Here is a 13,567-nt window from a genome sequence, read left to right as displayed (position 1 = left end):
TCTCAGGGTCCCCTTCCCCAAGACTTTAACGTAGCAACTTGTCCTTGTTTCCGGTTTTCAAAGTTCAACACAACTCCAGGTCATCTTGAACCTCCTTCTGGGTGGCATCAACTGTTCACTTACAGTGCTCGTTCTTGGTGTGTTTCACAATGTCTTTGGTTTTCACAATTTAGGGCTCCCTGGTCTAGGTGCAGTTGTCGGAAAACATGGTCTACCCTTCACAGGTTGTGAAACCAGGAGCCATAGGCTCTTGGCTCCCACAGGTTCTTCTGCATTTGCACTGTGTCCCAATTCGCATTCACTAAGCTTCTCTTTGTCGGCCTCTTGGCTTTATGTGCAGCTTTACACTCTCCTGACTTCTCCTGGTCAGCCTCTTGGCTTTGCCATAAAGTGTTGCACATATTATGCCAATCTTTGGCCTTGCCACACTGTCTCCATTCACATAGTTCATGTAACGCTCACCTGATTCCCGCAGAGGCGCTGGTTTCTCTGCAGCCTCTGCTCAGAAGAGACCAGGTCAGATTGGGCCTTCTCAAATGCCATCAGTTGTAACGCTCACCTGATTCCCGCAGAGGCGCCGGTCTTGACTGGGTGAATGCCGTATCTTCAAAGGTGATGTGTAACACACGGTTGGCTCTTTGGGCTGGACCTCTGTGCACTGTATGTCTGACTCGAAGAGTAAGATGTCTGCAGATAGAAAATATGGGATTAATGAACTGGGGTTATTGGGTGCCTCCCTCCTCTTCCCTTTCTCTTCTCCTGTAGAACCCCAAAGGTTAACGCCCTCACCTTAGGTAAGTGAACGCCGAGCTCTCCATCTGCCTCGGGGCAGGGTGCCGTAACCAGTTTCTTCACTGGATAAGGGTGCAGGCCTCTTGACCTCAGAGGACTGCTGTCCGTCGTTAACTGCACGAACGGTAAGTTCTGGGCACTTCAAATGTCTTAAAAGTCTTTTGTAATGATATCTCTTGATTTGCAGGGTTCCGGCGATGGCGGATGGCGGGCTGATGAGAGTTGAGGATCGAACCCGCGTGAGGAATAGAAGCGCCTGGAAGCACGTAAGTAAGCGCTTGTCGCCTGCTTCACGATGCGCACCAACTGTCCCTTTTATCTTGCAGGTACAAGTTCGGAGCTTTAGAGAAGCTGAAGGGTGCTGGAATACCCACTGGATTCGGCGTGGGAAGGAGTAATGGCACGTGAGTAATAAAGTTGCCCAATGTCTTTAAACGCACCTTCTTTTGTCTTTCAGATGCGGGATGCAGCGCCGAAGGCCTCCGGAGCGTGCGAAGAGCTGGTAAGCTTTTGTCTTTCAGATGCCGGAATGCAGTGCGAAGACCTCCGGAGCATGCGAAGAGTAGGTAAGCCTTTGTCTTTCAGATGCCGGAATGCAGCGCGAAGCGTTGGTGACAGCCGATGGACCAGGTAAGAGATGCGCTGCCACTGAAGACCGTAGTGCTAACCTGTTCTTTCTTTGTCCTTACAGGTGCTGCTGAAGACTGGATTCCAGGATGGTAAGCCTTTGTTCCCTTAGGCCCAGGATCAGAAGCAGAAGACACGATGAGCGTTCTGCTGCAGAGAATGCAGAATAACGCAAAGCAAGATTCATCCATCGGGTGTGGTTTAAATAGCCTCCTGTAGTGCTTGGGTGTCTCCTTCCACAGCCTCGCCTAGGTAAGAAAAGAGTTCCTGCTTTCCAGAAGAGTTCCAGTGTTCTGAACCTAGGGAGTGGCTCCTGCCCCACCCAACAGGAAAAGTAGTCCCAAACAGAAGAGGATCAGGGGCTCAACTGGCAGGTAAGTATGCAGCATGGTCTGCTGCAGGTAAGTCCGCCCAAGCATTATGAGCCCGGCGCTTCCAGCGCTGGGACTGGGCATCTTTATGAGCCTGGTGCCACTGGCGCCAGGACAGGGTCCAAAAGGTCCCAATTGGGACTGGCTGGCACTCGGAACTGGGGTTATGGGTCTGCTTCCAAGGGAGTCGGGCAAGTCCTGATCTTTTGGAAGCAGAGATCATGACAGTTCACTTTGTGGGGGTCTTATTAATTACTCACCTTTCTGTCACACTCTTTCGCAATTGCTCTCTTTTCCGTGGGTGATTTTCAAATGGGCAATTTCCCTTTTGACCTTCAGCTACCAGCTTTGCCCACAAGGTTTCACTCAACTCTGTATTCAACGTGCGTGATTTAATTTTGCTACAAGTTCTCATTCAGTTCAGTATTCAATATGCTTAATTAAACGTTGCTTCAAGTTTTCATTAACTTTGGTATTCAATAGTGTTTCCATCCATTCAGTATTCAAATGGTTGCATGTATTGGACTCTTATGATTGCATTCTGCCCCATCTAGACCACCTTTTCCCCACTGGTGTGTGGTAGGCTCACCGGTCTTTGCAACTTTCCATGGCCTCTGCTTAATGCAGTGTCGGCTGCGCATTCACTGGGGAGATCCAGCTGCCTCTCCCACCTGTTACATGGAGCCACGCGCACTTGCTGGCTTTCTCGCTGCAAGCGGAGCAGCGATCTCTCGGCAGGTGAGCGGCCAGACCCTCTGAAGCGGTTGCTTCACTTCTGGTCCTTTCGCGGCCCCATCTGCTCTTGCCTGCCGACTTGTCGCCTGTTCCCTCTCTCCGCTCTGCCTCGCCAAGTGCTCCAGCCTCCAGGCTGCAGGCTGATCTCTTTCCTGCAGCGTGCCACAGCTCCTGATTCCCGCCAGCAGGTTGTTAAGTCTCTCTCGTCTCCTAACTGCTTGCCTTGCTATACTCCTTCCAATTACTAAATGACCTTGGGTGTGGATCATTTGGTCTAAGTGCCTGGCCATAGTTAAGGAGACATTCCTGATCTCTACAAAACTTTACATGCCTCTTCCTCGTCTCAGTACCAGAGTGATGAAATAACCCACTCGTGTTCATCCTTCTTAGTCTCCTCTTCCTCGTGCTGTCATGGGTAAAGTGTGGGAAAATGAGGGGAGATGCTTGACAATAGCCCATAAAGGCCAGGGGAGGGTTAGGTTGGTTTTCAATAGGGAAAGGGGATAGGGGATGCCATGTCTCGCATACTTTACCCTTAACCCCCTCCCCTTCTTCACCCTCTTTCTAGTGTTTCTAGATTGTCAATATCTCGTGCCGTGTCCTTGGTCAGTGGGACAGGGATAGCAATACCCCATAACTGCCTCTGGGAGAGAGTGGTCTTCCTGAAAGGGAGAGGCAGAATACTGCTTCCCACCTGAGGACATCTCATCCCCAATACCCAAGGACCCTCTACCCAGGGAATCCTCTCTCGCTTCCCCACGCCCAGGGTCAGGATCCAGAAGCGATGACCTTTCCCTGGCCACCTGAAAAGAGGACTGAACAGGAGTAGATGCAAGGACGCCTTCTGGTTTCTCACAAAAAGTGCATGCAGTGATCATCTCGAGACCGGCGACTGGCTCAGAGTGGAAAACCTTAGCTTGTGGGGTAGGGTGATTTCCGTCTCTCACCTTTGAAGGGAGCTCACAAGGTACTAGGTGCAGTGGCCATCCTGGTCAGCGATAAGAAATAGGAGCCCAAGTCAAATGTCAAGTGTTATAAATTGGAGTGGCAGTCTGGCCTGTCTACCAAAGCAGGAGCTGTTGGTGCTCCACTGACCCCAAATCCACACCCCGATGCTATGACCACAACCACGCTCTCTGACATAGCTGACCTCATGAGCCCAGTCCCGGCCTTACACACTCTAACACAGCGTTACCAATTCAGAGTGACCCTCATTCCTCCAAGCATGAAGCTGATCCCTCTGCATCTCCTGCAAGTTAATACAGCAACTCATGTCCTGGTGTAACCCTGAAATGGCTGCTTCGCTTTTGTCAACTACCCCCAAAGTTCAAGGACTTGTCATGGGGTGGATTACATAAGGGGGAAATGTGTGTGGGGACTGCCTATTCTATGGCACATGTAGAATCCAAAGAGGAATTCCATACTGCAGGATGCAACAGGCAGGAGAGATTGTGGGCCCACTTCACAAAGGTTCAAGAAAGTGTTACACCCACATTGCTGTTCCATAAGCTTCATTAGTGCATTCTCCACTCTTCCATCTCCATAATTCCCCAGGCTTCCCTGCCTTTACCTCTTCCTTCGGTAGAATGTTGGAATCTTAGAAAGTATGATAAATTTGTGGGTACTGAGGTGGTCAGTTTCCGAAGGTCTAGCTGGAGGGAAGTCTGGACGGAGCCCACTGCTCAAAGCTACCTTGCTTCTGACTCTTGATTAATCATGACATCATAAAAATGAGAGGAGAAGAATTTTCTTTTTTGACAAAAATTAACCAGAAACGGTGTTCAGGTAATTTCTTTTTCAAATTCAATTTTGTCCTAATTAGGTGGACATGGGCATCGAGGATGCAGAAATTACTTTTATTTGGTGAGAAGCCCTGCCTCAGTATAAGATGAAATTGTTCCCCTCAACCATTGTCTTCAAATTCCAATCCCTCTACATTCTGTGCTCACCAAGTAACCCCATGTTTACATAGGGCTCCTTTGTACAATATAAATAACCGAGGGCATCAATAATATAACTAACCAAGAACATTAATGAAGTACAAGATAGTGCATATTTCTTGTTTTCTAACTTTAGAAAAATACAGGTGTTGAAGTGAAGTATATACATCATGCCCTCATACGTACAAAGAAATAAACATATTCCATTGGTTGTTTACAATGCTAAAACCATTGTATACTTCCCCCTCGTTGTCCATGTGTTCATCCGTATTACCAAATTTCTTTAGACGTTCACAACTTCTTACAAGCAGGTTTCTGCTCCTGTCACTCCACGGAAACTGCTCTCATGAATGTCTCCAACTTTATCGCCTCTAAGTGCTCCAACCTTTCCTCGATCCTAATTGTCCTTGACCTGTCCGCTGACTTTGAATTGTAGATCACTCTGATCGCCTTAATACTCTCTCGCTTTCACGATCGAGCCCTTGCCTGGACTGAATCCTAACTAGCACCTCGCCAATTCTCTGTCTCCTGGAACAACACTACGTCTCAGTTCAATCCTTTAACTTTTGGTGTTCCACAAGGCTCTGTCTTGGTTGCTCTCCTCTTTACACTCTACACCTCTGCTTTTGAAACACTAATCGCGTTCTTTGGGTTCTCGTACCAACACTTTGCGGACGACACCCAAATCATTTCTCTTTTCCTGAACTCTCTTCTGATTTCCCTATAGAAATGTCAAACTGTCTCTTTGTTAAATATTGGATGGCTTTGCACCCTCTGATGTTAAATTATTCATAAACAGAGGCACTCTCTTCCCTGCCAAATACTCTCTCCCATCTTTTCCCCTGTCTGTCAAGTTCCCACCTTACACTTTCCCCTACTCCTCATCAGAATCCTCTGTCTCATCTGACTCTTCTCACACCTTCTCTACTTTTATCTCCAAAACTGCAACGGTGGCTCGCCACAACCTCCTAAATATTAGGAAAATCAGGCACCTCCTTCCTTTATACACCGCCAAGCATCTCTTAACCACTACTTTCTTCTCTAAACTGTACTACTGTGCCAGCATTCTTGGTGGTCTCCCTGAACTACGCTTTTTGTCCTCTCAACAAGATCATGAACTTAACTAACAGGATTCTCTTTGAAATCTTTCACTTCACACCTACTTCCTCTTACTGTCACCAGGTTGGATGGCTGATGATGCAAAAAGGGCCAGATTTAAATGTCTTCTCCTGGTTCACAAATCTATTTACTGTACGGCACCACCATATCGATCCTTTTCTACAAGCCTTCTTGTAATCTCCGAGGCCTCCTCGACTACTGTTGTGGCACCTCGCCCTCTCTGTGTTTTGTATCGCTTCCACTCTTTCACTCTTCTTTCTCCGCTTGCATGGAATTCTCTTCACCTGCACATCCGAGAAACAGTCCACACTGATTTGTTCAAAGCCAAACAGAAAGCCTACCTCCTCGCCTCCAAATTATCCTCTTAACCTACCTCTCATCTGCCTTTGTGCTAACAATTTTCCCTTGCCTCTAAACTGCCTCCGTCTCTCACTTTCTCTGTCTCCACACTATCACTTCTTCCATCATGGTAACACTACCTACCTGCATGTAAGAATGTCTAATGTTGATTTTTCCTTAATCTTTGTAAGTCCATCCATGTATTATCCTTGGCGACTGTGCGTTTTACTCCCCACCACAACCTGGTCAGAATGTCACTCATACTCACCACATCGTACACGGTTCACTCCTTCCTGTCAACTCTGATATCATATCTATTGTATGTTCTTTTGCAATCAAAATAGCATTGTTGTTCCCTATAAGTAGGTAAATAAATGATGGAATGGCTAAGAAAATCCCCAGTCTCCTGTCGTGCACAAGACTTGAAAACCTTGTAGGTGTTATGACCAGTAAGTAATAGCTATTTGTAGCCCCTGCTGTTTTTGCCCTTGCCTGGCAGCATTTGCGCACCCTCTCCCTAAGCCTGGGGAGGACCATGGGGAGGGCCACTGAGCAACCAACCCTCTGCCCCAGTCCACCTGTAAGAGAAAGGTTAGTCGGGTGACATGCAACATAGAGAGGACAACTGTAACATTGTGCGCAGGAGATAGGCTACCGGCCGGAGCGGGGTGCAACGGTTAAACCCTTACAGGTGATTATATAAGGCAAAATACAAATCAACAAATCCTTCACATAAAATATCCCTTGTGCGACCCTCCCATGACATGGCTCTCTTTCAGGCTGTCCCTTCACCAGTGGGGTTAAGGGATAACCCCCGTTAGATAGCCCCTTACTTGGCGGGCCTTGAGCAGGTCCCCAACTTACCTCCTCCCTAGGTTTACCCACCTTCCAACAGTTAACACATTCTTCATCACTTGAAGCACTGTTCTCTCAAACTGCCACTGCCACTGGCAACTGCAGTCTGCCCTTACTACCTGTCATGAGTCCTTAAGAGCCCCCCCCCCCCCTCAGCATTTCTGCCATTGTCTATACACAGATCCCAGTATCTTTCGTCCTGTAAAATTCTCTCATAGCTGGTATCTGCACCTGCTCTCCCACTGGTGTCTGCCACAGGTAGTATTCACACCTCCTCATTAGAAAGGGACTGCATTAATTGTTGTATTTATGTATTCAACCTATACATTTCCTCTGTGAGGGTATAGTTTTAATATATAGGCCCAAATCAGACCATTCCCTCCATGGCAGTGTAATAAATTTACTGTACTGCACAAAGGGTAGATCAGCCCGTTTTTTTACCATGCTTGTTAATTGTTTCAGATCCCACACTCGTGGATGGGTTGGCTTGTATGGCCCACCCACCAAATTTCTAGCTGCAGCGAGCGAGTCACTCGCTAGACCCCCTCCTACGTTACACCTACCTGGGTGGGGACTCCAGAAGACACAACACACTCCTCCAGTGTTCACTGGCTGCGCCGACTTGCGCAGTCGTAGATATCACGGGCAACTATATCGGTGCTGGCTGCATCAAACATGCAGCCTGGGCCGGAGAAGTTTGCAGATCTTCACAGCCTGCTTTGTCTGAACCTGTGGTGGGCTGACTTGCTCTCACTGGCCTGTCATCTGTTTGGGCTGCACCATGCATGCAGCCCTTGGCATGAGGTGGTATCTTCTGGGCCTGCCCCATCTGACCCTAGGGCGGGCTGACGCACCACTGGCCGGATGGTTCAGGGCCGCCCCTGACACTCTGCTTGGGAGCTACTGCTTCCCCGGACTACACCTGGGTATGCAGACAGGGCTTCCGCTCTCAGCTCTACTGCACAGCACAGGTGGCCGGGCCTCTAAATATTTTTTGGCCCAGAAGCGGGGGAGATAACTGCGGCAGCAGTACTCCAGAAAGCCTGGTATCCACCCTCCTGCACCTGGTCTCCTCCCAACCGTCTTCCCCAATAGTTGTTTCCTGTATTTAGACCTGTATTTCTATGTAACCGACCCAGCCTAGCCAAGCCCTAATGGAGCCAGGGGTTACATATTACATGTAAAGATACAAAAGAAGGGATGTAGCAATTGAAAGGAATTGACATATAAATGTCCACATAGAATGTGTATCAGGCTACTTCGATAACAATAACGCAGTAGGTAGTAAACGGCAGCATAAGAGGGCCAGATGTGCAGAGGGGAACACGAAACGAAGCATTAGATGATGAGAAACTGTAGTCCGTAGACGCAGCGCATGGAATGTGCACATGTGAATGCGCACATGCACAATAAACATAAGCATTCAGGATATTTAATTTTTTACAGGGGTGGGAAGTGGTAAGGAAATCAGTGTACTCCCCCCCCCCCCAAACTGCAGTGTCACCTTGCTAAATATTCTCCATTATTGCTGGAGCAATTCCTATAAGTGCAGTTGCTTCCCCTACACAGTGCCATGGTCCACATATGCGCATAACCCATACCCTAAAATAACTTCCTACGGTCTTTAATAAAACTCCACAGCCACGCACTTTAAAACAACTGGTCTCCATTGGACATTGCATCAGTTACCAGAGAATATTTATATTTATTGAGCATTTGTTAGGCGCCTATACGACATAAATTGTGTTTCCAGGCGCTGCAAGGCAAGGGGACCGGGGGACACAGGGAGTACACAATAATGGGAAAAACAAGAATACACAATTGTGGTCCTACTAGGCCTTGTGACATTCATACATGCAAGTCTAGTGAAGAGACGTGCAAGAGGTAGGGAAGGGAGGGTGCAAGCAATCAGCAAGTGTTGCTGAGGGAAGTGCTGAGGGGTGCCAGGGGAGGAGGCCACTGGTTAAGTGCTAGGGCAGGGGAATCTGGAGGGTGGGGGAATGATCCGCCAGGAAGGGGGCCCACAAGGGCAGTGTTGGGGTTGTGGGGGATGCTGGTGTTGACTGGGCAGGGGCCTGGTAACCTGTAAGGTTTATGAAGGTGCAGGCTGCCAGTCGCAATGGAGTGATTTGCAGGGAATGGAACGAGGTAGAGAAAAGCATAGTTTCGTGGAGGTTCCAGAACTTAAGGTGGTCCGGCTCAAGTCTGAGAGGGGTGGGAGGTTGTTCCAAAGAGCGGCACCAGACCTGCCCCCCACTCTGCTTGGAGAAGCATTTGACAAGAGAGTTGGAGTTAGAGGACCGGAGGGCTCTAGGAGGAAAGTATTTAGGGAGAGAGAGTTGGAGATGGCGTGGTCCAAGGCGCCAGAAAGCCTCGTGGATGATGCAGAGGGTCTTGAATTTGATCCTTTTGCCACCAGGAGCCAGTGGAGAGATCTTAGGGCTGGAGAGATACAGTACCTGGGCTTAAAGTTCTTATTTCTCTGTTGTCTAGAAGGACATGGCATTATGACAACAGGCCCTTTTCACCCTTCCTTTCTAGTTAATCAGTGTAATGAGTCTTGCGGTTGAACCTCAACGTAACGACTTTTAGCAGCATGCACCGTAGTCCTTCAGTTATTTATATCGCTTTGAGGTAACGGCACTGGATGCGTGTCACAGAGAACACACTGGTGTTCCAGGTCTTCACTCTTAATCCTTTCCAAAGCATATCTGTTCCACGACAAAGGGAAACCTGCATCAGGATAGCTCTGCTTTCATTCCAGCTAGAATGTTGCCGGGCAGCTATATTTTGCAACACCTAACAGACCTACCCAGCCTGAAGGCAACAAGCACCAGCTCCCTCTGAGACAAATACTCAGCAACTGAACCAATCATAGTAGCAGTACCTACAGAGAGGTGCACACACAGGGCTGGGATCCTTATTGGAAGCCAAACACCAACATATCAGCACTCCATAGGACTGTGTGCAAACTGACAACACTGCAGTGTCTATCCTGTGCTGAAGCCCAAACAGCTTCGACAAAGTCCAACACTTCACCAGCTAGACGCCTGTCAAAGCTGCACTGTCCATCTACTAGCTGAAAGCACCCCAGCTGCAACGTTAAATGAAGGCATCCACGCACTTTACAACATAATGGGGTTCTTCACCATAATAGTCTGGAATCCACTTTAAACCTGAAGTGGGGATGATTATTAAAGCTGACTGCAGGGTGTTTTCTTGAAGAAACCCACACACCCCTCCCTCTCTCTCGCTTCTCTCTCTCCTCTCCCCCCCCCATACCCGAAGCAGTTGGTTGCTGGAACCAGGTATGTCTAAAAGGTGGCATGATCACTTCTATAGTGTGTTGTAGGGAAGTACAACATCAGACATATCATTTGTCCTACAGATAAACCAGTTTGAATCCCTTCCTGGAAAAGTCATTCACTAACTTCACTCTCTACATTCAACTGTTATGCTTGATAGTATGCCGTCCTTGTGTGCTGTGTCAGCGTTGGCTGGATTTATAATATTCTCACTTCACATTGGGAGGTAGACTAAACTAACCTGTTTGAGGCACTGCCAACATCACTCTTGACAGCACTGCACCTACGTAACATAAGATTGAAGCATTTAGAAAAAAAGGGCTTTTGTATTGGTTGCTCTGATAGGCGACTCCTTACAATCCCTTGAATAATCTTCAAATCAAAATTGTTGTTGAAAGGCCATAACCTTACAGCCAAAAAGTCCAGTGGATGTCGCAGGTCACTGGATTCGGATGGTAGAAAAAGCCTAACCATCGGCAAAAATAGTAAAAATTAAAGTGAATCCAGGACCCAGCGCCATCAAGTTTAAATCTGCTTGATTTTAATGAACAATCACACAACTCTTTTAAGCCCATATGCGATTACACATGTTTCGGCTGCCTTGAGCCTTTGTCAAATCTGGGCCGCAAATAATATGAACAATCCATATGACTGTTGGTTCAGTAGTAATAGTGGGGCCAAATCCCCAGATCAAATCAAATATGATTCTGAGTTGCAAAGAATACCACGCGTCGGCAAGAAGGAGTGAAGCATGCTGCACAGTTCGACAGAAAGGGATAAGCAACTTATTTTATCTTTTCATGGTCAATGATTTTAAAATTTAGGACTAAAGCATAAACAAAAATTCAAATGCTTAATGTTGGTGACTGCGAATGAAGAAAGTTATTGGTCTAACCCTTGATAAAGGGAAGCAATGATTGTGTTCAGTGATGAAGTTTCTAATCTGTGACCTTGTCTGCTGGGGAGACTGATAACAGCAAACCCCTCTTGTTGCTTAAATAACCTGATTACGTTTATTGTTTCTCCTTCCAGGACCTAGGCTTGGCACAAGATTCTGCCACCGCTACTAAAACGCCCACACCATTGGGATCCTTATCACATCAAGTTTACAGAATCATGTGTGCAAAGGGATATTCCCAGAAGGACTTTTCAGCTGTTTTCCAATTTTTACGCGAAGAGGAGAATTTGTGAGCGGGCGGTTGTCAACACACACCATTAGAAATTGAATACTTTTCCTTTTCACTTTGGGATCTTCTCCATGTCCTCTCAAAAAAGCTCAGTGGTTCAGTCTGGGCCACATGTCTTGATCGCAGATCGAATGGCCTTTTCTTGCAGCATAATGTTGTCGATTATCTATTCGAAATAAGATCTGTCAATTGATGGGAAAGTTGTTGTAAATGTAACTATTGTATACTTTTAGATAGTAATCATGTTAATATAGATGGCGGGTCAAAATGTAATATCTTTCTCAAGATTTTTCATGTACATTATGGTATTAAATCACTGCAAGCTGTACCATGTGTAAACTGTGAACATTTTGGGCATGTCCTATACCAATTTCTTTCTGTTGAAGTTTCTTTTATGTCATAACAGAGAATGGATTAGCCCATTGAGCGTACTGCAATTCAAGAAGAAGCTTCCATTTACTTAAAGGTGCCCTTTTATGATTTGATCATGGCTGCAAGATTTGTGTTTGAAAATCATGCCTGATGATAGACGGGTATGTCCATTAAATGGAGAGTTGTTACAGGACATTTTTATATTTCAAAAGTGCATGTCTCCTTTTTTCTGGATAAATCGACAATTGATTAGTGTGCAATATGTCCCTCTCTTCCTACTGGATAATTTAATCTTGCTTTTTCAGCACTTAGATTTTTTTAAAAGACACCTGCTATATGGTTTACAGGTCAAGAACAGACTCATGGGCTGAAATACCTTTTGTGTTCCTGGACCATCTGTTTAACACCATCTGTTTGGATTCAGTGCCTGTTTAATAGTCCCATGTAGTTTTTTTCAGATTTTCCAACTTTGTGAGTCTTGTCTGTTGATCATTATGCAGTTATATTTGAGATTCCACCGTCTTAATCTTAGTCGTGGAACTTTTATTCTGAGGTTTTGACCACAAAAGGTTGCCTAAAACTTTACATGATCTTTGGAATCTGTGAACTTAACTCTCATGTTTATAAATCATGTTGTAATGGAAGTGAAATGTTTCAAACGTTTTTAGTGACATTTTACTTAATTCATCGTTAATTAATCGTTCAACCCTTCTTTTCTAGACCTACTCTGTGGACGTGATATGTTCTGCCTTTCTAGTAGTGTTTAAGGGATGTTCGTTTGGGCAATATGGGCCAATTAGGTTTCCAAACCATCCGTTTAATGCTGTTGGATGTTGCATTTTTTTTTAACAAACTCTAACTATGACACACTCATTGATTTATATATGTGGGTGCCTATTTCTGTAGATCATAAATCAATAAAATGATACTTTGAACTGCTCTCACTTAGTTTTCGTTTTAGCATCTTTAAATAGTTTTAAAGTAGCTGTTCCCAGCATACTATATGTCAATCATGTACTATCTCTGTAACTATAGCCTTATGTGGGCGAGAGATGAGTTTTCTGGTGCGTGTTTGTTAGAGCCAACCCAGCCATTGCTGGCAGCAGTGCGACCGGAGAAAAAAACACTTCTCTTGAATGGGGTTGCTTTTTTTATGGTTAAAGGTAGAATCGGCACAGCAGTGACAAAGGTATCCCTTGAGTTGGAGGCCTGCCTGCCTGTTATTTAGAGACATAAATCATCGCATGTGTCCTGCCAGAATGTCGCCATCACACACTGAGTGGCATTGTCCGTGTGGGGTGACGTCAGGCGACACACACAGGCTCTGTGACGATGCTGGAGTAAAACAAGGACATTTTTTTATTGTACTAATACTGTGCTGTAAACTGGCCCTTTTTAAATGTTTACAATATTAATTTCTAATGTTCACTTCCGTTATACATTGAAATCATATGAGGAACGTCATTCCAAGAAGTTGATCGGCTGCACTCCTATTGCACTATTTTACAATACCCCTGTTAGAATGGGGAAGAGGACAAGTGGCACCAGTTAGTGTTCCTGGCTGCTTTGTGTAAAATCAGAGGGCATTTTGGGCAACATGGGAACGACCACAGATCTTCATATGTGACAAAAATGGCAGAGATAAAAGGGTTCTATCCTTGAATCACGAAATGCACAGTGGGCTTACTGTTCATTTCATTTTTTCGCAATCTCTCACCCTGAGATTAAAGTGTTTGTAACCAGGAAGTGTATATGCTCTTTCCGACACCCACAGAATTTGCATGTGAAAATAAAATTGTTGTGACATATGTTGCTCCATTAATGCCCAAAATCTCAAATGAGACAGAGTTGTAGAAGAGCAGCGGTTTAGAGAGGAAGCTGTGCACAAACTTCCTAAGAGCATTATATTTTGAATTTGTTATTTA

At 45.9% G+C, this 13,567-nt stretch overlaps 1 protein-coding gene across 1 annotated transcript in view; it reads left to right on the top strand.

Moving 5' to 3' along the window:
- Nucleotides 1-12,582, top strand: part of HIBADH (3-hydroxyisobutyrate dehydrogenase) — a 1,418,622-nt gene extending 1,406,040 nt beyond the window's left edge. Inside the window, exon 8 of the mRNA XM_069648238.1 lies at nt 11,116-12,582. Within this exon, the coding sequence (XP_069504339.1) occupies nt 11,116-11,274 (159 nt within the window). The 3' untranslated portion in view covers nt 11,275-12,582. The remainder of the gene's footprint in view (nt 1-11,115) is intronic.
- The last annotated feature ends 985 nt before the right edge of the window (nt 12,583-13,567 follow it).

Source organism: Ambystoma mexicanum, chromosome 2q (genome assembly GCF_040938575.1).
Source record: "Ambystoma mexicanum isolate Mex_15411 chromosome 2q, UKY_AmexF1_1, whole genome shotgun sequence".
NCBI lineage: Eukaryota > Metazoa > Chordata > Amphibia > Caudata > Ambystomatidae > Ambystoma > Ambystoma mexicanum.
The sequence above is the reverse complement of the archived record's forward strand: the minus strand, read 5'-3'. Positions and strand labels throughout refer to the sequence as shown.